A 24,904-nucleotide genomic window follows, 5' to 3' on the forward strand; every position below is an offset into this window, starting at 1 on the left:
TCCCATGCCTGCTTCTCCCCTAGGGCTGGGGAAGCTGTTGGGGGTGGTGAGACTGCCCCCCTGGAGACATCTGGGCCTCTGTAGGAAAGGGCCCACTCTCCAGGCTGCAGATGGCCTTGCTCCCAGGACATCACCTCCATCTGACCCGAGAACTGTCGGTCTCAGCTCACAGATGAGGGCTGGCTTCAGGCACTGTGTCTCCAGGGATGACTGACCCTCTCTCTTTTCTCCTCCACTGGACCAGCTGCGAGAGGTGGGCAGGCAACACCACCTGGGGCAGCTGCCCAACACCAGGGGATCTGCAGGCACCAGAGAACGCAGGAGGAATTGCTGTGGGAGCACATCTCCATGCCCTGCATGAGATGCTGGACCAGGAAGGCATACAATTGCTGAGAAAGACCTGGAGGGAGTTGCCACAGCAGGGCCACCATCATGTGCATGACCCTTTGGTCTCTCCTTGCTGGCACGGAGCCAGCTCCTGCCTCAGCCCAGCTCCTGGCCTTCCTCCTATGCCTGACCATGTTCCAGCTCGACCTCCTGCTTCTCCTCCTAGTCTCTCCGCTCCCACTCCATGGTCACTGAGGTCCTCGCATATGAGGCAGTAGACCCTAATGCACCAGGTGCCAATCCCACTTCCAGCCCTGAGCCTCTCCCTCCTTCCCTCCCCCTACTCTCCTCTCCCAGGTTCTTTCCCCAGTCACTTTGACCCCAAATAAAAACCACACAGTTCATTGTTTTAAAAAACTGTCTATTTTATTGTCTCTGCTGGGTAGTGGGGAAGGGAGCATTTGGAGTAAAGGCAAAGTGGGGCAAGGCACAGGCCCCTAGTGGGGAGGCCCAAGGGTCCTTGTGAGAAACTCTCCCTCAGGGCCTCCCAGATGCACATGCCTACCTGATGGGCCTACCGGTTGGCAGCTGTGCACAGCTGTTCAAAGGCCCATCCCTCCCAGCTGACCTTTGTCCCTCCACCCAGAGAGGAACATCTCTCCATTCCTCTCACAAATGTTGTGGAACACATTCTATCAGAAGTAGGAAGGGGGGGGAGGGACAGAAACTGGTACTGGAGGGAGTCAGCTTAAAAGCCAGTTCCCCCCAGCACCATCTCCGGGGTGCCACCTGCCCCCACCCCGCTGCCTCTACCAGATAATCACATTTTAACATCCTTCATATGGGGGTCCCTTTAAGCACAACGCTCAGATACTTCCTGAAGCTGCTGCTTGAGGCTAACTGCTGTCCTGATGCCCTGCCTGAAGTGGTTCTGGGTGGCCTTAAATGTGAGTTAGCGTCCAATCGGTTGGATGCTTTATTTCAAAATAGCTCAGCACTATTTCAATGAGCATTCTGTGTGCAGATGCTGTGTTGAAAAATTTCTTCCAAAATAAGCATGAAGTGTAGACATATCCCTAACAGAAGTCCCTAGGTCACCAAAATTTGTGTGTTAAAATATGGAGTACTTACAGCTATGTTCACGTCCACATCAAAATATATAAATGGAATCTTCAACTGTCAATATTACTTTTAGAGACCTTATGCAGGCAAAACTTGCCAGTTAAAGGAATTCAAGATTTGCAGCAGAATTGGACTTCATGAAGGTAATTGACAGTCTTTTTTTTTTTACACTGATTCAGTGGTTAATACATATTAAAACCATATTCACTTTTTCTGAACATTCATGCAAAGTATGTGGGTTTTTTGGTAAGATCCTTGAAAAGTGAATTTCTGGTTTGTAGCCAGGATTTATTTAGCCCTTAAGTTTCTGATCCTGCAACTGGATCTGCACAGATCAGGGCCTACATTAAAGTGTTTTTTGGGTGGAAGCAGTAGTAGCTCAGAAAGGATAGGTCATCCATTTAGGGAACAGAAATATCATTGATCCGATATCAAATTGCAAATATTGAGTACTCAAAGTATTGCTCACAATAAACATGTTTAATTTGTTCACACGGAACATTTAGAAGAGCACATTTGTAAAAATCATAAAAGTCTGATTAAGTAATACCAGGAAACATTAATTGAATAGTTTGTTGTGAATTGTTCACTATCCAGGCCTGTTTTAGAGGAAATTTTACCCAACAAGTGAAAGAAAGGATTGGTAACCAGATAGGTATACATACAAAATAATTTACCATCTTATAAATGGTTTTTATTAATCTAGGATGAAATCTTAACTCCACTGAAGTCAGAAGTTTGCCATTCAGTGGGGCCAGGATTTCACCCTTAACAAATGCTATGCTGTAGAAGGTAAGTAGATGGAGATACATAAATTTTAGCACACCTATATATGTGGGATTCTGATATTTGAAAATTGGTTGAAAGGGCAAACTCTCACTATACCATCTACATGTTTTGTTAGTCTTTAAGGTGCTACTAGATTATTTGTTGTTTAAGTTTTTCTAGTTACAGACTGTGACGACGCGTTGGGGTTCCCCGCCTCCTGCACCCCCGAAATGGCACGAACAGACTCCACCAGCCAGTAGAATAGAGGTGGTTTATTGCTTCGCCAGCATACAGCACAGCACAGATGTCATCAGGTTACAGGGCAGGCCTAGGATGCCTCAGCCCCCCTTGATATGGGGGGGGCGGTTTTGGCTTCTAAACCCCCCAGCCTGTTGCTGAGGCTGCTTCCTCCATCCTCCCAGACAGAAACTAACTAACTTTCCTCCAGCCCTGCCCCCCAAACAGGGCAGCATTCACCTTCCTTTATTCCTCTCCATGGGGGTTAGCTGGTCAGACGGTTGAGAGATCCCTTTGCATAATGACCCATCTCTGTCCTTCTGGGCTGTGGTACCGGCGGCAGCCAGTGGGGTTACCACAGACCCATAGAAACCAGCAAGTTCCCCCCCACTACGTCACACAGACTAACTCAGCTACCCCTCTGAAGCTTCTCATTACAATGTACAGCAGCTAATGAACTAAACATTATGGCTGCGTCTAGACTGGCATGATTTTGCACAAATACTTTTAACTGGAAAGTTTTTCCGTTAAAAGTATTTGTGCAAGAGAGCGTCTATACTGGCATGTGCCTTTGTGCAAAAGATTTGCTTTTGCGCAAAAGCATCCGTGCCAGTGTAGACGCTCTCTTGCGCAAGAAATTAACTTGGCTATCTACAAGTATTCTTGCACAAGAGGGCTTATCCCTGAGTGGGTGCGTCGGAGTATTTACACAAGAATCACTGATTTTGTACAGTACAAAGTCAGTGTTCTTGCGCAAATACTCGCGGCTAGTGTAGACAGGCGGCAAGATTTTACAAAAAATCAGCCGCTTTTGCACAAAATCTTGCTAGTGTAGATGCATCCTACCTGTGTCGATGCATTCATGTTTCTCAATTTTCAGCACACTCATGCAGCTGTTGCACTATAAGGTACGTCTACACTGCAAAGCTCTTTTGGGATAATGGAAGTATCTCAAAATAGCTATTCCATGTCTAGTGAAGCAGCCTATTATTTCATTTCAAAATAATGGGTGGCTTATTCTGGTGTTCTGGTAATACTCGTTCTATGAAGCCTAAGGGGAATTTCAGAATAGTGAGTTATTTAGAAATATTATGAAACAAGCTATTTCGAAATACACTAGGAATAAGCTACGGAAGTTGTGTAGCACAAATTATATCACTTATTTCGAGCTAAGGGTGCTGTGCTAAGGGTGTTCGAGCTAATAGTTAGGCCTGGAGTTACATTCACACTGGCATCTTTAAAAACTCTCTAACTCAAGATTTATTCTTACATGGTCAGCCAGTAAGGCATGTGGAGTAGGGATGTGAATGGTTAACAACACTTACTGGGTGATACTTAGTGGTTATAGTTAACTAGCAGGGGCTAAGGCAACCACCCCATTCACTGCAGGCAGGGGGCTGCCCCAGCTCCATGTGGTTCATGGCAGGTGGGAGATGTTCCAGAACGACTGGAGCAGCCCTCTGCCCTTGGTTCCAGTCCTGCCCTCCTACTCGCTTGTTCAGCCAGTTAAACATAATGGCTACATCTACACGGGCATGATTTTCCGAAAATGCTTTTAACGGAAAACTTTTCCATTAAAAGCATTTTCGGAAAAGCACGTCTAGATTTGCGGAAAAGCATCCTGCCAAAGCATTTTTTGCAGAAAAGCGTCCGTGGCCAATCTAGATGCGGTTTTCCACAAAAAAGCCCCGATCGCCATTTTCGCAATCGGGGCTTTTTTGCGGAAAACAGTACTGTGGTGTCTACACTGGCCCTTTTGCGCAAAAGTCTTTCAGAAAAATACTTTTGCCCAAATGGGAGCAGCATAGTATTTCTGGAAAAACACTGATGATCTTACATGAGATCGTCAGTGCTTTTCCGGAAATTCAAGTGGCCAGAGTAGACAGCTGGCAAGTTTTTCCGCAAAAGCAGATGATTTTGCAGAAAAACTTGCCAGTCTAGACACAGCCAATCAGGGGCAGGTGACTGTTTTGTGGGGCCCCGGGCAGCATAACTCCGCGGGGGCCCCCCCTTTGCCACGGCGCATGCGCGGTGGTGCCACGGCACATGCGCGGGGCCCAGGGCGGCCGCCCCGTTCGCCCTGCCCTATATCCGCCCCTGCAGCCAATGTTTAAACAGGATTTTACATCCCTAATGTGGAGTTTCCTGTAGTATTGATGTTATGTCAATTTTTTTCTCTTTGTAAGGAATTAAAGATACATTTTTTTTTTACAACCTGTTCCTGCTACAGTTGTCTCATTCCTTGTTGCCTCTGACACTTCTAGTTGCAGTGAAGACTTTTAGAGAAAAAAATTCCCCTTTTTGAGGAAAAAAATCATTACAGGGTATGATTGTTAGACATGTGAATTGACCCAGATGGACTACATTGTCTCCGTCTATTAGCATTGTTATATAAAAACAACCTAAATGGGATGGAACACTTAAACAACAAAGGAAAGGAATGTGTATCTAAGGAGGAAAGACTCATGAGAATAATAGTACAGTAATTCCTCATTTAACACTATAGATATGTTTCAGAAAATGATTGTGTTAAGTGAAAACGTGTTATGCGGGGTCAATTTTCCCACTGAAAATAATGGAAAAGGTGGGGGTTGTGTTTCAAGCGTTAGTGTCTGTAGAGACCAGGACATAAGGTTGGGGGAAAAAGGGGACTGGGTTACAGCAGGGAGAGGAGGTGTTTGGCTCTGGGGAAGGGAAGGGGAGGGGGACTGGGTTGGGAGTATGCCCCTGTGACAGGTCTGCCGGGACCCACACTGCGTCCAGCGTGGGCAGGGAGGGAGGTTGCCGGGGAACAGCGAACCCTCTTCCGCTTTGCAGGGAGGCCTGGGAAGACCCGCGCAGCCGCTGGCAACAGGCCAGCTGGGGAAAGAGTGTTATTCCGGGGACAGTTGTGTAATTCAAGAAAGTTCCCTAAAAAAAAAAAAATTCATGCTATCACAAAAATGTGTTAAGTGGGCAAGTGTTAAATGAGGAATTACTGTATCTGACAGTGCTTTAATTTCATTTTTGTTTGTTGGATGGATCTTACCCCTCCCCAGCATGTTATTGCAAATGAGGCAAGGTAGGGGGTGTACTTGATTTTTTACATTATTTAGCATGGTTGCTGAAACTAAAATACAATCTCTGTAGCAAATCAAACAGTTTGCTATAATTATGTCTCTGTCTCTTTCCTGCTCTACCACATCCTCTCTGCCAAATGCATTAGGGTTCACCGTTCCTGGGATATTTTGTTCAGGTAGCCGTCTCTATTATTTAAGCAAGGAAGGAAAGAAAAACAACTTCTATAATCAAAACGCAGAGCTTGCACTTTAGCTTTACCGACTCTAAGTAAATCAATCTAGTACTCACCTATCATGCTCTGATTGAAGGATGGAAAATCCTGTTCAATCAGTTCACCATTCGGTGTAACAGCTTAAATGGGATCCCATGGACGGAGGGTGGGGGGGGGGGGGGGCCGCGGGGAGCTGCTCTAGCCCAGCCACATGCAGCACAGCAGGCCCAGCCTGGCTGGTGGGGACATCCCTACTCTGATTACGGCAATAACAATTAACCACCCAATACGCTGCCGAAAGGGTATCTCGGCCAACAAAAGTCTGTAGCCTGCAGCGGGGAGCGGCACGTGGACACGGTCTGACCCCCCAGAAGCCACCAGCGCAGGGGGCTGGGCAGCAGGACGCCTCGGTTCTGCTGCCGGGCTGGGGCGGGGGGGCGGTTGCAAACGTTAAGGGCCTCCAGGCCTGACGAACGCGGCTCCGGCTGCCCCAGGCGCGCGCTCCAGCTCGCCCGGAATCGCGGCCGCTGCGCCAACCCCAGGCGCGCGCGCTTACAAAACCCAGGAACACGTCTCGCTGATTGGCGGGAGGGAAATAGACTCCCCACAAAGCCCCACCTCTCTGGGTCGGGCCCGTGAGCAGGAACCAATCCCGTGCCTCCCTCCGGCTCCCGATGGGGCAACCGCCAGCCAATCCCCTGCCTCTATATCTCCCGGCCCCTACACAATGTTGAACGGCAATGTCGCAAACACGCCGTCCCTGGGCCGGTGCGCGGCTTTACGGCAGCGGCAGCCAATCCCTTGCCTCCCTCGGGCTCTTAGTGGGGCAGCCGCTGGCCAATCGTCGGCTGCGATCTCTCCCTTCCTCCTCCCATAACGGCCTCGTGTGCGGCGCGACAGTGTCGCAAGCACGCCGTACCGGAGCCGGCGCGCGGCTTTACGGCAGCGGCAGGCCGAGCTCACAGTCGGCGGCGGCGGCTCGCAGCCGCCCGGGGGTTGCACGCAGGCGCGCGCTCGCGCGGGGAGCTGGATGCCCGGGGGCGGGGGGAGCCCGGCGCCCTGCACTGTGCTGGGCGCGGAGGCGGGGGCCCCCGGCGGCGGGGGGGAGGCGGGCGGCGCGGGGGCCCCGGCGGGCAGGATGAGCCTGTCGCCCAAGGAGCTCTCCAGCCTGCTGAGCATCGTCTCGGAGGAGGCGGGCGGCAGCACCTTCGAGGGCCTGTCCAGCGCCTTCCACCACTACTTCGGCAAGGCCGAGCACTTCCGCCTGGGCTCGGTGCTGGTGCTGCTGCTGCAGCAGCCCGACCTGCTGCCCAGCCCCCCGCAGCGCCTCACCGCGCTCTACCTGCTGTGGGAGATGTACCGCACCGAGCCGCTGGCCGCCAACCCCTTCGCCGCCATCTTCGCCCACCTGCTCAACCCCGCGCCCGAGCGCGGCGACGAGGCCGAGCGGCCGCCGCTCTCAGGTACCGCCCGGGGCTTCGCCCCCGAGAGTCACCGCAGCCGCTTCCCTGGGCCCGCCGGGTGGGTGGGGCCGGCGCCGCTGCGGGGACTCCCGGGCTGTGGCCGCTCAGCAGCGATCGCACCCGAGCCTTTCGGGGGAGACGGGCAGCGGCCTGGAAGGAGGCCCCGCTCGGAGTGATGCTTTATTTCGTATCCACTGGCCCTGAGCCTGCCCCGGGTGTCTCTGCCCCAGCATCCTCCCCGGGTCTGTGCGAGTTGGGGCGGTGAGGTGTTGACTGAGAGCCCAGATGCGGGTGTGAGTGAATATTTCACAAAGAAGTTTTCAGGAGGTTAAGTACATTTTTGTTAATTAGAGAACACTTCACTTCAGCACCCATCTCCATAGTTCTTAACTCATCTGAACTGCTCTCTAGAAAGCAGCAAAAGAAACCCAGGTAGTTCTCAGGTCAGACACTTCATGCCTTCCAGGCTTTTTTTTTTTTTAAACACATGGTGAAAGGCTCATCACTTTCCTTTTGCAGTGCACTTTAAAAGGCAAAATGTTTAAAAGCACATTTGGCAGTGGTCATACTCTACTCACAGTGCACATCTCCCTGGCTCTCAGTTTTGGGGACATTACATTAAAATCATGAAAACTGAGGTCTACATAAAAATAAATTCCCCAGTCTAAATCAGAAGGATTCTTACTAAGGTAACTAATATACAGAGCAGATAAATTGAAGTGAGATGGGCATGCTCAGTTCCATTCCCCAGCTCTGGAGCAGCCATGTAAGAGGTGGTTTTTTTTCTGGGTGTTAGAATGTATGCATTGGAGGAGGGTTGCAAAAAGTGAGGCTTTCCTGTCACTGCTTCCTCTGTTTCCAGTACAAATACATCCCTATAATAGGGTCATGTCTCTGTGATCCAGAGACTCTGTCCAGATATTTATCTGTTTGGGGGCAAGGAACAAAAAAAAATCATTTTTAATTACCTCCCACCCCCACCCCTCGAGCTAGGGATCAGAGTGATGTGTTACTGAGTGGTGCAAGGCCCTGTTGAGCAGTGCTTTTACGTATTTTATTTTCAAAAAGGTGCTACAAAGAAAAGAGAGTGTGGTGCATTTTGCTATTTTACAATGCTTTAAGAAAGCATGAAATACTTTATGCCAAGGGTGGGGGCCCCAACTTTTTTTGGGTTGTGGGGGCCCCGAGCCACATAAAAATCAGCTGGGGGCTGCGCACAAGTGAGAAGCAAAAGGGAAAAAACCCACCTCACAGATGTGGCCCCCGAATGAAAAGCAGAAATACTCCAGACATTCCCTTTCTCTTGCATGCCAGAGCCTATGGGGACCAGGCTAGTAGATTTTGTGTGCTCCAGCCCTGTGGTGGGGGAGGGAGGGCTGGAAATGCCAGCGTGGGCTCCTCAATGTTGAAGGGGAGAGAGCCCTGAGCCTCGGGCTGGATCCAAGCAAGCCGGGGGCTGGATGACCTTAAAAACCCTGCTTTTTAAGGGTTTGTCATGAGAATTACCAGGGTTTGCTTCACTGCTTTGAAGAAGTGGAGGGAGTAATATTGATGCTGAAACCAGAGGGACAAAAAGAAAAGGAATTTGAAGGGGGAATGGGTTTAGTTATTACTAATCACACCTGAGAAACATCTTCTGTTCCTGAAAAACACTGGGGAAAAAAACAGACAAGTTCTGTGGAAAAATTCAGTGCTCTACCCACACTTTCCTGCATAAGAGCTGAGGGAGGTCCCACTCATGCTTTTTAGGAGGAAAAAAACCCACTTTGTTATTCCCTGTATTTTTAGCAAACTTTTTTGCAGTATTCTCCAAGCTCTTGTAGTGACCATTTAGAGTGTGGGGAAAAGGAGTTGAACTTGACCAGCAATACTCTAGAGCAGTGGTTCCCAACCTTTTTGATACTGGGGACTGACAAACCCATTCACACACTTTTGGTGGACTAGTAATATTTTATTTGCATATTTGCGTGTGTTTTATGCAAATGATGAATTTGCAAATACAACATCAGTCTGCCAGAAGGCCCAGCCCCCAACACCTAGAGCCCTCCGCTACCCCCTAGCACCAGCCACTGACCTAAGTCCCCTGCACTCATCCCCCATTTCTCAGAGCCCCCCGCCACCAGACTCCCCCAGTAACAGCCTCCTCTTTCCGGAGCCTCATTGTACCCATTCCCCCCCAGTGCTAGCCATGGCCCCATAGATCCCCTATTACCAGCTCAGCCTCCAGAGCAACCCAGCACTAGTCCTGCCCCTAGAGCCCCCAGTGCCTGCTGCGCCCCCCTCACCTAGCCCTGTGGTGCTGTACGTGGCTCTGGGGGCTGGAGCTGGGGAATACCACCCAGTGCTTCTCCTCCTGCCCCATTTCTCAGCCAACCAACAATGGCAGGTGCCAGGACTCCCAACTGCAGAAGAGTGTTTCTCTGTGCAGCTGGAGGGCCACATGGCTTATGGTCTCCTCCTGGCCACATAAGTGCTTACCTGCATGTTGCTCCACGCGGGGTCTATGCCAGCCCCCTCCTCTGCCTGACTGGTTGGCTGAGAGGCAGGGCAGGACATGGCTCTTGTAGCAGCTATTAGGAGAGGCATGTACCCATCAGCTGAAAGTAAAGTTCTGTGGAGTCACTGATGACAATTAGAAAGACTATCTTTTATTCAGTTACTTGAAATATTGTTCTTTGAGGTATATAGCAGTAAAAAGTATTTATAACGTGTTGCAAAATGACTGTCAAATATTTATAACTTCATTTGAAAAGTCCAAATTTTAAAATCTTTCAAAGTTACTCTAGTGCTTACTAAGGTATAGATGTGCTAGGTGTACAGTCATTTTAGTTTTCAACGTAAATAAAATGAAGTACACTGTTCAAAACTTAGTGTCATAAATGATGCTTTAACAACACATGGGCTATGTCTAGACTACATCCCTTTTTCGGAAAAGGGATGTAAATTAGACGTATCGCAATTGCTAATGAAGCGGGGATTTAAACATGGCTGCCGCTTTTTTTCAGCACGGAGCTTTGCCGGAGAAAAGCGCCAGTCTAGACACTGATCTTTTGGAAAATAAAGCCTTTTCCGAAAGATTCCTTATCCCTCTTGAAATAAGGGATAAGGGATCTTTTGGAAAAGGCTTTATTTTCCGGAAGATCAGCGTCTAGACTGGCGCTTTTCTCTGGTAAAGCTCCATGCCGAAAAAAGCGGCAGCCAATTTTATGCTAATGAAGCGCGGGAGATTTAAATCCCCACTTCATTAGCAATTGTGATACGTCTAATTTACATCCCTTTTCCGAAAAAGGGATGAAGTCTAGACGTAGCCATGGAGATTTGCTTAACACTTGATAGTGGTAAGATTCTAAAACATGCAAGTTCTGCTTGATCTAAAAGGGGTCCTGTCTGTTTAACTAGGCCCAAAAATGATGTTCCATGACATTTTATCAACATTCCAGACTAATATAAATGTTTGCATAATTTTAACAAAGTTGTTTTGAAACAAACATTCCCTGCAGTATATGAAGCCCAAACTCAGGAGCATTAAGAACCTGAATTAGAAACTGATGATTTGTATTTCTTGGCTTTGAAATGAAAATCAAACTATAAATAGTGACAGGTAAACTGGATTCTAAAAGTTTTTCACTTTGATTACTTTGAAAAGTAATGGGTCTACTTCATGAATGTAATTACAGTATAAGGGCTCATATTTTACTAATATGAATGGTCAAACGTTGGTAACAGTGATGAACTAAGATTTTTTTTAATTGTAATAACTAAACTAATTCTAGATGGCTTCCTTGGCCCTTACAGTATGCTATGACCTAGCCTTCAACCCAAAAATGGAGACATAGGGCTGGGGAAGTATTTTTAAATAAAACTTTATAGTTAAAACCAGAGAAACCCTGACTGGGTTTAGTTCAACAGACAGTTTAAGCAAAATTATTCTGCTCATATTTAAATGATAAATAGGCAGAGGCATAGATTTAATTTAAAATATTAAAACAATAATATTTTTAGTGTCAGCCTAATTCATTCATTTTATTTAGGGCTGTCAATCAGAATTAACTTATGCAATTAATTGAACACATTTATCATTGTAATCATACTGTTAATTGAATGTCAATTAAAATGTATTAAATATTTTGGATGCTTTTACATTTTAAAATGTATTGACTTCAGTTGCAACAAAATGTACAATGCTCACTTAATATAATTTTTATTATTAATATTTGCACTGTAAAAATGAAAGTATTTTTCAGTTCACTGTAGTTCACGCTTTTTATCATGAAGTGCAACTTAAAATCTAGACTTTTTTGTTACATAATTGCACTGAAAAACAAAAATGTAAAACTTAATATTCAAGTCCACTCAGTCCTACTTCTTGTTCAGCCACTCACTGACAGACACGTTTGTTGCCATTTATAGGAGATAATGCTGCCCGCTTCCTATATACAGTGTCACCTGAAAGTGAGAACAGGCATTCAAATGACACTTTTGTAGCCAACATTGCAATATGTTTAACATTTATATGCCCCTTCACACTGCTACCACCAATCCGGAGGGCATGCTTCCATACCCATGAGGCTTGTTAAAATATATGTTAATTACATTTGTGAATGAACTCCTGGGGGGAGAATTTTATGCCTCCTGTTCTGTTACTTGTATTCTGCCATATATTTCATGTTTTAGCACCTCACATGAAAATCCAACACATGTTCATTTTAAGAACAGTTTCACTGTAGACTTGACAAAACACGGAAGTACCAGTGTGAAATTTCTAAAGATATTTAACCAATCGTTTAAGATTCTGAAGTGCTTTCCAAAATGTGAGAGGAATGAGGTGTGGCACATGTTTTCTGTTGTCTTAAGAGTTGTACTCCAGTGTAGAAACTATAGAACTTGAACCACCAGAAAGAAAATAAGTCTTCTTGCTGGTGGCATCTGAGTCAAATGATAAAATTGAGGATGCATTAGTCCACACTGTTTTGGATAGTTATTGAGCAGAACCTGTCATCAGCATGGATGCATGTCCTCTGGAATGATTGTTGAAGCATTAAAGAGGCATATGAATCTTTACCACATCTGACACGTAAATATTTTGGCTTGGTCATAGCTGGTGTCACATGTGCATACCTATTCTCACTTTCAGGTGACACTGTAAAAATGAAGCAAGCAGCATTCTCTTGTAAATGTAAACAAATTTGTGATTGAACAAATAACACCACTCAGTGAACTCTTGTAAACTCTAAAGTTTTACACTGCATTCAAAAATTAAGCAACTTTTTTGTACATAATTCTACATTTGTAAGTTCAGCTTTCAATATGAAGAGATTGCGCAGCAGTACTCATAATGGGGGGAATTGCAAAATACTATCTTCTGTTTTTATAGTGCATATAGTTGTAATAAAAACAATATAAGGTGAACACTGTACATTTGTAATTTAAATTTGTAATTTAAATCAATATATTTGAAAATGTTGAAAACATTGCAAAATATTAAAAAATCTTATTCTATTCAACATTGCAATTAATCACAATTAATTTTTAAGTGGCAGTCTTACTTTTAATATTTGTACTATAGTTTGTTTAGCAAATAGCATTCCTTTATGATAAAAAGTGTAACGTATTAATTGCCGCTATTCTTTTTAAAAAAGTTTTTTCATTATGTAACAAGTGAGGAAAACTGTGTTTCACAGGTTTCTTGCCCCCCATAACTCCACCAGAAAAATTTTTCCTTTCCCAACTGATGTTGGCTCCTCCTAGAGAACTCTTCAAAAAGACTCCTCGACAGATTGCCTTAATGGATATAGGAAACATGGCCCAGTCAGTGGATATAAGTGGACTTCAGCTAACATTAGCAGGTAAGAAATAAACTATTTTAGGTACATCCTGACAGCTTTTCCTTCAGATAATAGTGGAGGTGACAAGTTTTCCAAGTGTAAAGTGAGCTGAGCTATAATTCTAGGCTGTGGAAACTTTAAACACAGGATATTTTTAACTGCCATATGTTTGTCTTAAAAAGCAGATTTTATATATAGCATTTTCTTTGAGGCTGTGAAGACATTCTTCACAATATGTGAAAAGGCTTTACTTCTGAAACATGTCTTTTGTTCAGGCAGTTTTTATGCTTAAATTTCATTCCATTGCATCTTGTGCAGTGTCTCCAATTTCAGAAACAAAGATTAATTTACTATTAGGCAGCTTTTACTTCTCTTTCTTCAGTTTATATCTTTTGGCAGCACCAGATATTAAAGTGAATTTTCAATAGGTTTTATAAATCTAAGATGATTCAGTTTTTTGTTGCTTCCTATGTATTTTCTCCATATTGGGAGGATGCCTAATTTGGCTGACTGTATCTCGTGAAAATGATGATTCTGGACCACTTAGCAGGCAAGAGAGGTTGTTTGTGAGTAACTCTTTTAGTAGTCACTTTTGGGGCTTCTGATTGAAATAGTGGGAAAGATGTATATAGTGAATGGAGGCCAATTTGCACACCAAAAATTCAAGCTTGATGTTATAAGGATGTAATAACCCATTCATTATGATTTACAGACTGATTTTTCTCATTGTTTGAGAAGTTATTTTTTAATAAGTAGCTGAAATAATAGTGTGGTATTCAAACTATTGCCTGACTTTTCCTGCCTTATTCCTGTGTGTGTGTGTGTCTGAATCTTTTTGAGCATTTTTGTAAAATCTGTACTCTTTGACTTAAACTTTCAAAAATGACTTGACACTTTGGGTGCCCAAATTACAGTGTGTTGGAGGTGTCTGATTTTTCACAAAAACTATGTAACTGACCAGCAAAAATCAGGTCTCTTTTAAAAGGTATTCAGTTAAGAAACCAAGATGAAACAACTTGACTTTTTTTTGTTTTGTTTTGTTTTTTTTGCTGGAGGTTCCATATATTTTGGTATGACCTGCGTGATGGGGAGTCTGCTCTACACTGGCCCTTTAGCGTTAAAACCCAACCATGGGAAGAGGACTGGAATGCTGGAGGTGTGGAGCCAGCAGCTGGAGGTGGTAGAAGCCCAGTTGAGGGCAGTATAATTACAGGCTCTTGGAGGGGAGGACTCAGAGCAGGAGGGAGCTAGCTGCTAGGGAAGCTAGAGGCATCCTCATTTAGAGCAAGGCTGGGAAAACTCTGGCCAGGCAAGCTCCCAGGCTGTAGGGCCTGAAGCAAGGCCTCAGGGTACTAGAGCTGCAGGGAGCAGCCAGGATAAGCAAAAGCAGCGGGTCCACATCCCTTTGCCAATGATAAGTGGCCATTTCAGACTGCAGTTTGCCCTTGTCGCAGGGACTAGATCAGCGTTTCCCAAACTGGTCCGCGGCCCAGTACTGGTCCTTAGGGAAAAAATACTGGGCCTCAGAAAATGTTTTGTGAGAGCGCACTGTGCTGCCCGCAGCCCCCAAGATGAATGTCACGCTGAACTCCCAGTATCAACGGAGGTAGCACAGGCTTCCTGTGGAGTCGGGAGTGGGGGCAGTTCTGCAGCTGCGCGCCAGGTCCCAGAAGTGTGTGGGCTGCCCTGCCCCAACAGCCGGCGCAGTACCTAAAATGCCGGTCCATCATGCGCTGTGGACTTTGTTCCCCTGCTGTCTTCCTGCACGCAGGGGAGTGGGTGAGGATCTGGGACTGCATGGCTCCAGCTGCTCGGGCAGCGCATGCTGCCGTGGGGAGCGGAGGAGCAAGGTGTGCACTGCCCGAGCAGTTGGGGCTTGCACAGTCCAGGACTCCCCCTCCCCCTGCGCAGGAAGGCATCAGGCGTGCAACGGACCAGCGTGTCAGGTACCGCGCTGCTGTTTGAAGGACGGAGACGCAGCCCACACACTTCCTGGGCCTTGGCAGCTACAGAATCCCCAGGTATTGGTCTCTGTCGCCTCCCCGCCCCCCCCCCCCAGACCTCCACAAGTACCCTGCCCCAGCACCCACAAGCACCCTGTCCCTTGCCCCAGCACCTGCAAGCACCCTGTCCTCTACCCCAGCACTTATTGGCACCCTTCCCCAGAACTCTGTCCTAGAACCCACAAGCACCGTTGGGGTCACATTAGTGAAGTTTGAGGGGCTGTGTTTTTATATCTCACTGTGTGGCCCCGAATGACTTTTCTGTGGGCTAAAGTTGGCACTGGGGGCTTTAGGAGGACCAGAAACAATTTATTTACATATTCATCATTTGCTTAATGAATATACAAATAAATGTTACTGGTCCTCCAAAAGCTCGTGAATGGATTTACTGATCCCCAGTATGAAAAAGTTTGGGAACCTCTGGGCTAGATGACGACTGGCAGTGGGTCACTGAGGCAAGGGTGGGCATAGGGGGATTGAGGATCCCCGGAGGGGGGAAGATTCCTGAGTGTGGGAGCACTATGGTAGGGCAGTACCCTGGTAGGAAGGCATCACAGTCTGGGAGAGACATGGGTCCTGACCTAGAGTGATGGAGAGTAACAGTGAGTGAGACACAGAAAAATTGCTAATTCCCTGAGCTACCGGCAGGAGGCACCATGGTGGTGAGGTCCACCCTGTTACACCTGTCTCCAAAATACAAAGTGAGTAGTATTTTTGAAGATGGAACAAATTCATTGACATTGGTTACTTTTAAATATAAGTAGCTGAATGTCCAATGCTTATTCTTTATGCAGTGGATACTACAAAATTATATAGTAAATCACATACATAACTAATTTGACTACAAAGAGACCTTAGGCTATCTCTGATCTGACATTTTCATAAGGGAGACAAGCTAGATTAGGATATCTTTTACAGGACCATCTTCTTTTGGTGAGACACAAAATTTGTTTCTTGGAATAAATTCCTGCCATTTGTCTGTGCCTCATCTGATGACAGCTCCTCTGGCTGTAGTTTTGGTACCTAGGAATTCTCTTTTTTTTGGACTGGCTTCTCCATTTACAGAATTACTTATTTCAAGTCCATATTTCTCCCAGTAAGCCAACAGGTAGAAAAGAAGTGAATTGTGTAGTCCATAAAATATAAAAAGAGTTCAACAAAAATGCTTAAACTTAAAAACTATTGAGATCTTCATCCTTCCTTTCCTTGCTGATCTTGTCATGTAAGAATTGTATATCTTGGTGGCTTCTGTAAAAGTGTTCTCCTATTCAGAATATCCCTGGATTCATTTTAGGGACAAGTTTGGACCTTGTTCTAGAATGTCACAAAGAATTACTGGTATTCAGAAATGTAAAGCATTTTATCAGGATAACTACAGGCAGTCCCCAACTTACGCGGATCCGACTTATGTCGGATCCGCACTTACGAACAGGGCTTTTCTCGCTCTGAAGCTCACGGGCGGCGGGTCGCCACCCGTGTCCTCCGGGGCGAGAAAAGCTTCTCCCTGGCGTGCTCCAAGGCTTTGCTCCTGTCCCCCTGGTCTGCTGGGGGGGGGTCCAGCAAAGCCGCTGGACCCCCCCAGCAGACCAGGGACACCTGAGCAAAGCCGCCCAGGCGGCGGGACTCCCGCCGCCTGGGTGGCTTTGCTCCTGTACCCCTGGTCTGCTGGGGGGGTCTAGCAAAGCCGCTGGACCCCCCCCCAGCAGACCAGGGACACCCGAGCAAAGCCGACGCCTGGGCGGCTTTGCTCGTTTTCCCCGGAGCAAAGCCGCCCAGGCAGCGGGACTCCCGCTGCCTGGGCGGCTTTGCTCGGGTGTCCCTGGTCTGCTGGGGGGGTCCAGCGGCTTTGCTGGACCCCCCCCCCAGCAGACCAGGGGGACAGGAGCAAAGCCTTGGAGCACGCCCGCAGCAGGACAGCGAACTTGGGCTGTCCCGCTGCGGGCGTGCTCTGCGGCTTTGCTCCTGTCCCCCTGGTCTGCTGGGGGGGGGGGAGGTGCAGCTAGTGCCCCCGCCCTCCCCCAGCAGACCAGGCTTTTCTTGCCTACCCCTGGGGTAGAGCAGCTGGGGGCTGCTGGGTTGGTCCCGCAGCGCCGCTCCGGACCAACCCGGCAGCACCCCAGCTGCTCTGCCCCAGGCGTCCTGATTCAGCCGCTGCTGGTCAGTTTCAGCAGCGGCTGAATCAGGATGCCTGGGGCAGAGCAGCTGGGGTGCTGCTGGGTTGCTCCAGTAGCGCCGAGGAGCCGCGCTACTGGAGCAACCCAGCAGCACCCCAGCTGCTCTGCCCCAGGCGTCCCCAAGTCAGCCGCTGCTGAAACTGACCAGCGGCTGACTACAGGAAGCCCCAGGCAGAGTTGCTCTGCCCCAGGCTTCCTGGAATCAGCTGCTGATCAGTTTCAGCAGCAGCTGACTTGGGGACGCCTGGGTTTCTTAAGTTGAATCTGTATGTAAGTCAGAACTGGCATCCAGATTCAGCCGCAGTTGAAACTGATCAGTTTCAGCAGCGGCTGACGCCAGTTCCGACTTACATACAGATTCAACTTAAGAACAAACCTACAGTCCCTATCTTGTACGTAACCCGGGGACTGCCTGTATACTGAACTTAAATTACATATTGGAAACACAACTGATAGATCCTGTTATACAGGGATAGGCAATAATTTTCGACAGGGAGCCACTCCAAGATTTTGGAAAGAGGTCGAGGGCCACACTCTTCCATGATATTAATGGAGGTGCAGGGTCTGGGATGGAGGTTGGGTATAGAAGGGAGGTTGGGGTAAAGGATTGGGGTACAGGAGGGAGAGTGGGGTCTGTGAGGGAGTTTGGGAAGGCAGTTGTGACCTAGGATAGGGTACTGGGGGGTAGGGTTTGGGAATGTGACCGAGGGCAGGAGGGGGTTGTGACCTAGGGCAGAAAACTAGGGTACAGGGGTTTGGTTTGTGACCTAGGGAAGGGGACTGGCGTGCAGAAGTTTGGGTTGTGGCCTAGGGTAGGGGGGGGATTGTGATCTGGGGCAGGGGATTAGGGTGCCAGATGTGGGAGGGGGTATGGGTGCAGGAGAGGGGCAGAAGGATTGGGGATGTTGAGTGGGGTTAGAAGGTTGGGGAAGGGAGGGGGTGGGGTGCTAGAGGCAGGCTCTAGCCAGGAGACTTGCCAGCCAGCATCTCAACCAGCCTGCCTGCAGAGTTTAAAACGTTTCTCGGCCAGCCCGCCTTTCTGCCCACCCCATGCCTACACGGGATCCAGAGCCCTGTGCTTGTGTGAATAATTGAGCTGGAGGAGTACTTTGTATGCTGCCTGTTGTTCAAACAGGCAGTTCCAATTGGCCAGTTTCTGACCAGAAACTAGCTAATGGGATTATGCTGGGGGTGGGGACGGCGCCTGAAGCCTTCCCCGGCTTCCCCTCCAGGGATCACAGTTTTGAGAGAGAAATGGCCCTGCAACCATTTTTCAGAGTGGCCTGCGAGAAAAGCAGAGGAGCCTGCCTGGGACTCCCCACTGCCTCAGCAGGCTGGACCCGGTGACTTGGTGGGCCAGATTTGGCCCGCAGGCCTTATTTTGCCCAGGCCTGCTGTTATAGCTATCTTCTCTGAATAATACCTCAAGTAACAATCAGAATTTACGTGAGTAATTTGACTTGCAGCTGTTCTTGCATTTTTTTTTTAAAGGGCAGGAATACAATTTCATAAGGATTTTGTTTAAATTTGCTCAGTGTTAACTTCTCTTCGACCTACTGATTTGCAAATGGTTTTTGCCAAATTTGCCCTGTTTGCTTCTGTTCTTTGAGTTGCACTTTTGCTTGTTTGGATGATTATCCTGTCAATGTCATTTTCTGATGCTGGTGGAAAAAGTTTTCTAGCAAAATTTATTCTGTCAGACAAAAATTATTCAATAGTTTGCCTGATAGAAGATTACTTTGCTTAAGGGTAACTGGCTTTTAGTCAAAGCTACTTTTTCCACTACATTGCAGCACCTTCCGTTAGGAATAAAAGGAAACTTCCTGCAATTTACAGAAGAGGAAAAACTTAAACAGTGAATAGTCCTGTAGCACCTTAGAGACTAACAAAAAATGTCAGTAGTATTGTGAGCTGTTATGGATACAACCCACTTCTTCAGATGAATGGAGTTAAGAAGTACAGGGTACAAATAAAGAAAGAGAGGGGATGAAGAAGGAAAAAAATAGGGGAAAAATATTGTCAATTAAGCATCAGTGCTAAATTAGGCTAATAGGGTGAGATCGAAGTATTCTAAGTACCTGGTGCTTAGCTTTTTATGTCATTAGGGTGTGGAATGTAGCGGCCCATCCAGTTAAGGTCTTTGTTTAAACCTCTATTCAAGGTGTCAAACTTGTAAATGAAACCAAGTTCTGCAGCTTCTCTCTCCAGCTATATTTTTAAATTGCTTTGAAATAATGTAGTGACTTTTAGAGCAATTTTGAATATCTGATTTGTGGCCTTTAATCCTTTGTCATAGAGACTGTCCAATTTGGCCAATATACGAGGCAAAGGGGCATTGCTGGCACTTAATGGCATAGATCCCGTTGGTGGATGTGCAGTTATATGAGCCTCTGATGTGGCTTATGTGGTTAGGTCCTGTGATGATGCCGTTTGTATAGATGTGTGGACACAGTTGGCACCAGGGCTGACTGCAGGGTGGGTTCCTGAGTGAGTATGACTGCGGTGTGCTGCGTGGTTACTGGAAAGAATTTGAGGTTAGGGGGTTATCTGTAGTTGAGGATTGGCCTGTTCCCCAAGGCCTGTGAAAGTGAGGGGTCATTTCCCTGGATAGTTTGTAGATTAAGAATGCGCCAAAGGGGTTTAAGTTGAGGACTGTAGGTGATGACCAGTGGTGTTCTGTTGTTTTCTTTGTTGGGTCTATCTTGAAGAAGTTGATGGCCTGGGTACTTGTCTGGCTTTCTCAATCTGGCACCTGCATGACCACACTGTATGCCATCATTATGGCTGACCTCAAATACCATTTCCTCAGCTCCCACCTCCAGCACCCTTACTCTACTTACGCTACATCGACAACATTTTCATCATACGGCCCCATGGGAAGGGACCATCTACTACCTACCGCAACAGATCTCCATAAATCTTTGTCTTTGGATAGCTTTTTTTTCACTTTAAGCGGCTTGGGTTAAGAAGTCTGTACTCTTTCCATACACATATTCATCTTTAGCTCTTTGATTAAGGATTCTACCTTAAATACAGCTTTTGCTTTCTCTAATCCCAAAGGATCCATCTGGCTCTAATCCTAGAGTGTTCTGCGTGTCTGGAGATTGCAGCCCATGTGGAGCTTTACTGAGTTCAGTTGAGGCTCGTGGCAGGCCAAGAGTCATATGTGCACTGAATTGCATGACTGGGGCCTAAACCAAGGATGTAAAAGACTAGTCGATTAGTTGATATCTCCCCCCACCCCCCAAATGCTTATCGGATAGTATTTTGAGTAGTCGACTAGCTGATATCTCCCCCTCTCCCTCCTTTGCTGCCTCTCTAAGATGATCAGCTGTGCAGCGGCTTCCCCTTTGAAACTGCTGGCTCCACCCATTTTAAAGGGGCAGTGGAGCCCAGGGTCAGCTGGGGACTCCCCTGACCCTGGGCTCCATGGCTTTGAAATGCACAAGAGTCACCGCTGGGGAGTCTTGTACATTTCAAAGGAGGAATGCGGAAGTGCCTGTCGACTAGTCGATGGAAATTCCATTGACTAGTCAGTTAACAGCATTTTAACGTCCTTAGCCTAAACCTGTTGTAGATTTCATACTAATATTGGACGGTAATTGTATTGTGTGGGGAAAGCAAGCCTACAATTTACTAGCAACTGTTGGCCATCTATGAATTTAAATTGCACACTACAGTGCCGCCAAACTAAAATATCTACTCATCTTGTGCATGCAATACTTGGCCTGTTGGATTAATGATAACATGTAGGAGTTGGTCAAAGATATTTCAAAGTGTTTTCTTCTTAGGATTTTATACTAGAGTTCTAAACAGTTTATAAACTAGTAGAAGCATTCTGAAAATTAATTAAATTCTATTTTTTTGGCAGTAAAATACCATCTTTTCTTAGGAAACTGCAGAAGAAGAAATCAAGTATATTGTACATGTCCTTAAAGGCAAAAAATCCTACCAAGTTAGTTCAGTGTGTCAATATTCAGATAAAATAGAACAGAAAACTACCATGTAGTTTGTAAGCTTATTAACTTGTTTATTCCTTTGCATTGATGGCAAAGATACATCCTGGCTCCCTTGCCAGCCATAAGAAATACACCTAGAAAAACCCTTTGGACTCAGCAGGCTACCATTTTCTGTGGAAAATAATTCTGTCTTCTAACACTGAGTCGGTTTTTCAAAAGGGATTCAGTTAAAATTTTGAATATTAGGGGGCCATATCTAATATGAAGAACATTGCTGCTGAAAAAGCTATGAGTTGTAGCTCAGCAAGTTCTAATTAAAGGTGCAAATATAAGTAGCTTCAGAGTAGGTTGAGGCAGCATACAAGCTGAGTTAACATAGCAAATTAAGTGATAGTTTAATTTCAGTTTGGTGTCTCCTCAGTAACTGCTGGGACCAAAACAGATTCTATCTGCATGGGGAAGCCTGTTAGCAATGCTTTAAGGCCGTGGTCACCAACAGGTCGATCGCGAGCTACTGTTCGATCGCGAGGCCTCGACCAGTCGCTCGCGAGGCGTCCTGTCTGCCCCACCCCCATTTCCCTCCCACCCTCGAGAAGCCCCACTTCTTACCTCAAGGAGGGGTGAGTCAGCCCTGCGGGAGACACGCAGGAGGTTTCCCAGTGCGTGCGCGTGTGGAGGGGGGGTTCCCTGCGCGGGGGGGGGAGTTGGCGCTGGGACAAGCGCGCGCGGGGCTTCCCTGCGTGGGGGGGGGGGCCGGCCCCTTGGACAGGCGCGCGCGTGGGGCTTCCCTGCGCCGGGGGGGAGGGTCGGCCCCCATGGCAGGTGTGCGAGGGGCTTCCCTGCATGGGTGGGGGGGGGCGGTTGTCCCCGGGGCAGGCACGGGCTGGTTTCCCTGGGGGAAGGGGAGAATCCTGGGAGGAGGGAGATGCAGGGGACTCTTTGCCTCGGCTGGCACCCCACTCCCCAGCCACCACTCCCCAGCCACAGAATGCAGTCCCCACTCCCCTGGGCCCAGCCACAGAACGCTGTCCCCATTCCTGTCCCCACTCCCCGAACTCTGTCCCCACTCTCCTGTCCCCAGCTTCAGAACTCTGTCCCTATTCCCGTCCCCACTCCCCGATCTCTATCCCCATTCCCATCTCCACTCCCCGAACTCTGTCCCCACTGGCACCCTGTCCCCTGCTGCAGAACCCTGTCCTCTGCCCTCCCAGCACCCTGTTCCCTCTCTCCTGCCCCTAGCCACAGAACTCTGTCCCCACAAAATGTATAATTATAAATGCTTCATTTTAGTTTTAAATAGCATGAATAAAAAACAGACCATTTATTTCATAACTATAAACACCTGATTTGAATTTTATGTATCGCATAATTTAAAAATAAACTGTTTATCAGAGTGTGTAAGTAAGGGCTGGGGATAGCAAGTGATGGACAGGAGGAGAATAGAGAGGGTGGGGCTTCAAGGAAGGGGCGGGGCAGTAGATCTTTGCCTGTTCTGAGATTTAAAAAGTGATCTTGGGTGTAAAAAGATTGGAGACCACTGCTTTAAGGCCACCATATTAGTCAGCTATTGACTTTCATGCATCAAGGGTGACTAATTTTAAAATGAACTTATCAGTGTGACAAAAGATAAAGACAACCTTGCTCACAGAACTACAGAGACCATAAAAGTTGGAGCTTGAAATTTAGGATTAGAAATAAAAGGTCAGCCACTCCTAGTCTTTACCTTGTTTGAGAGCTCCTATGACAGAAGTCATGTTATGGCTTCTCAGAATGCATCCATATGTTTAAAATGTATTTTCCTTTCTCTCTAACCAGCCTGCAGTAACAAAGCACATCTATTGGATTGAGAAGTGTTGTTGTGTAATTTGTTTCTGATGCATTGAAATTTGGCCTTTTTAGGGGCACTGTCCTGCCTCTGAACAGTTGCTTACTATTGTAGTCCAGATAGTGTTCACTTCCAGCTGCATGAAATTTTAATTTGTATTGGACTCCTAATATATTTTATCCATGTAAGTCAGAGGTGTTGAACCTTTTTTGAGTTGGAGGCCACACACAAGTGAGAAGCTCCACTGCAGGAGGGTATCGGGGGGAGCCCTGAACTTTGTGGGCCATATCCAGATAAGCTGGGGGCTGCACCTAGTTTCCCTACCCCTCTGTAAGCAATTGGTATAGTTGTTACTGGGATATTGTGACAACAAATTAAGGACATTAAATTGCTGTTATCTGGCTAGTCGTGTAGTCAGTAAGGACCGCTCTGCAGAGCTTCATGGGGGGTAGCTTCAGGAGCTGGCTTGAGTTGGGACTGAGCAGTCCCAGCTTGTGCCGGTTCTAGGAGCCACCTGCGCTGCAGCTCTGCATTTTAAATGTAGTAAGATTCGCTGGACTCTTACTACAGTTAAAATGCAGAGGCATGGTGTCCCGGGCCTGTCTGCTGCCAATAAAGGCTGCTGCTGGAGCAGCCTTTGTTCATGGTGGACAGGACTGGCCACGGCCAGGGGCTGCTGCCAGAGGAGCACCTGTGCAGGGACTGTCCCTGGGGTGGTTCAGCTCCCCCTTGGGACCTCTGCAGACAGGGGCTGCAGTCTCCCTTATCCTCTCTGCCCCCTCCCCCCAGTGCCTCTGATAGAAGCAGCAGGGGGGGCAGGGCAGCACTGCAGAGACAGTGTTGGGGGGAACCGGCTTTTAAGCCAGCACCCCGTAGCACCGACTCCTGTTCCCGCCACCCCACCCCACCCCACCCCTTGCTGCCTCTCTGAGAGGATCTCTGCATCTTGGGGTCTTCAAAGTATTTGAAGGTTTCAATATCTGAGATATAGGTGAGAGGATTATTCTGGGAGGGGTGGGTGAGATTCTGTGGCCTGTACTGTGCAGGGGGTCAGACTAGATGATCATAATGGTCCCTTCTGACCTTAAAGTCTATGAGTCTATGAGGTTGTACCTCCCCTAAACCAGGACTCTCAGGTCTGACATGTTCCTGGACCAGAAAGCCACATGATATGGGTGAGTGAGGGAGTGGCGGCACGACTGGGCGCCCCGGATGGATGGGGGTGGTGTCCAGTAAGCCTGGCCAGGGCCAGCAGTACAGTAGGCTGGAGGCAGGAAGCTGCCCAGGGCCGGAAGTGGAGTCAGCAGTGGGGAGGAGCTTTGGGCTAGGAGGCAGGTGGCAGGGGACCCTTGTAGGGATGTTAAATATTGGTTAATTGAACAGTCAATTAACCTCATGAAATCTTATCAATTATTCAACTATTCTATAATCCCTGGGGGTGCAGTCAGTGCGCTCTGGCCCCACTCCCAAGGAGCCCCCTGCCACTCTGCACTGCTGCCTCTGTAGCCGGGACGCAACAGGATGGGATGCCAGACAGGAGCTGGTCCATGAGGGGAGCCAGTTTAAAAACGAGCTCCCCCTGTGTACCGGCTGCTGCATAGGGTGAAAGCAGCCCGTCCAGCGGGACGGTCTGAGCTCCAGATGCAACGCAAGCTGAAACTGAGCTGGGCTGCCTGCCCACCTGGTTTCTAATATACTTGAAATGCAGAACCACAGAGGGTCCTGGACCCAGTGCAAGCCAGGAGTGAGCTGGGCTGCTGGCCAGCCTGCTAATAAATTTACTAGCAAGGGCTGGGGGGTGAGGGAGAGGGAGAAATGCGTGTAGTCTATAGCATTAATTGATACGTTCTTGCTTATCAGTTAATCGACTACAACCGCGTTTCTGAAACTGTGGGTGCTGACCCCCCTGGGGGGTTGCAAGCAACTTAGA

General features: G+C 47.6%; 2 protein-coding genes across 4 annotated transcripts in view; one reads left to right on the top strand and one right to left on the bottom strand.

Moving 5' to 3' along the window:
• Positions 1-6,397, bottom strand: part of TBC1D8 (TBC1 domain family member 8) — a 105,237-nt gene extending 98,840 nt beyond the window's left edge. For both annotated transcript variants that reach the window (XM_025189715.3, XM_006133189.5), the window contains exon 1: positions 5,803-6,397. In XM_025189715.3, the coding sequence (XP_025045500.3) occupies positions 5,803-5,809 (7 nt within the window). In that variant the 5' untranslated portion in view covers positions 5,810-6,397. The remainder of the gene's footprint in view (positions 1-5,802) is intronic.
• A 260-nt stretch (positions 6,398-6,657) lies between these two features.
• CNOT11 (CCR4-NOT transcription complex subunit 11) overlaps positions 6,658-24,904 on the top strand; it is a 29,780-nt gene continuing 11,533 nt past the window's right edge. Inside the window, exons 1-2 of one of the 2 annotated variants that reach the window (XM_075917180.2) lie at positions 6,659-7,188; positions 12,870-13,034. In XM_075917180.2, coding sequence (XP_075773295.1) covers positions 6,756-7,188; positions 12,870-13,034 — 598 coding nt within the window. In that variant the 5' untranslated portion in view covers positions 6,659-6,755. Of the gene's footprint in view, positions 7,189-12,869; positions 13,035-24,904 lie in introns of both variants that reach the window. The other variant, XM_089775383.1, reaches the window with a different exon arrangement.

The sequence above is a fragment of the Pelodiscus sinensis genome, chromosome 1 (genome assembly GCF_052426305.1).
Source record: "Pelodiscus sinensis isolate ZL-2025 chromosome 1, ASM5242630v1, whole genome shotgun sequence".
In the NCBI taxonomy this organism is placed as follows: domain Eukaryota; kingdom Metazoa; phylum Chordata; order Testudines; family Trionychidae; genus Pelodiscus; species Pelodiscus sinensis.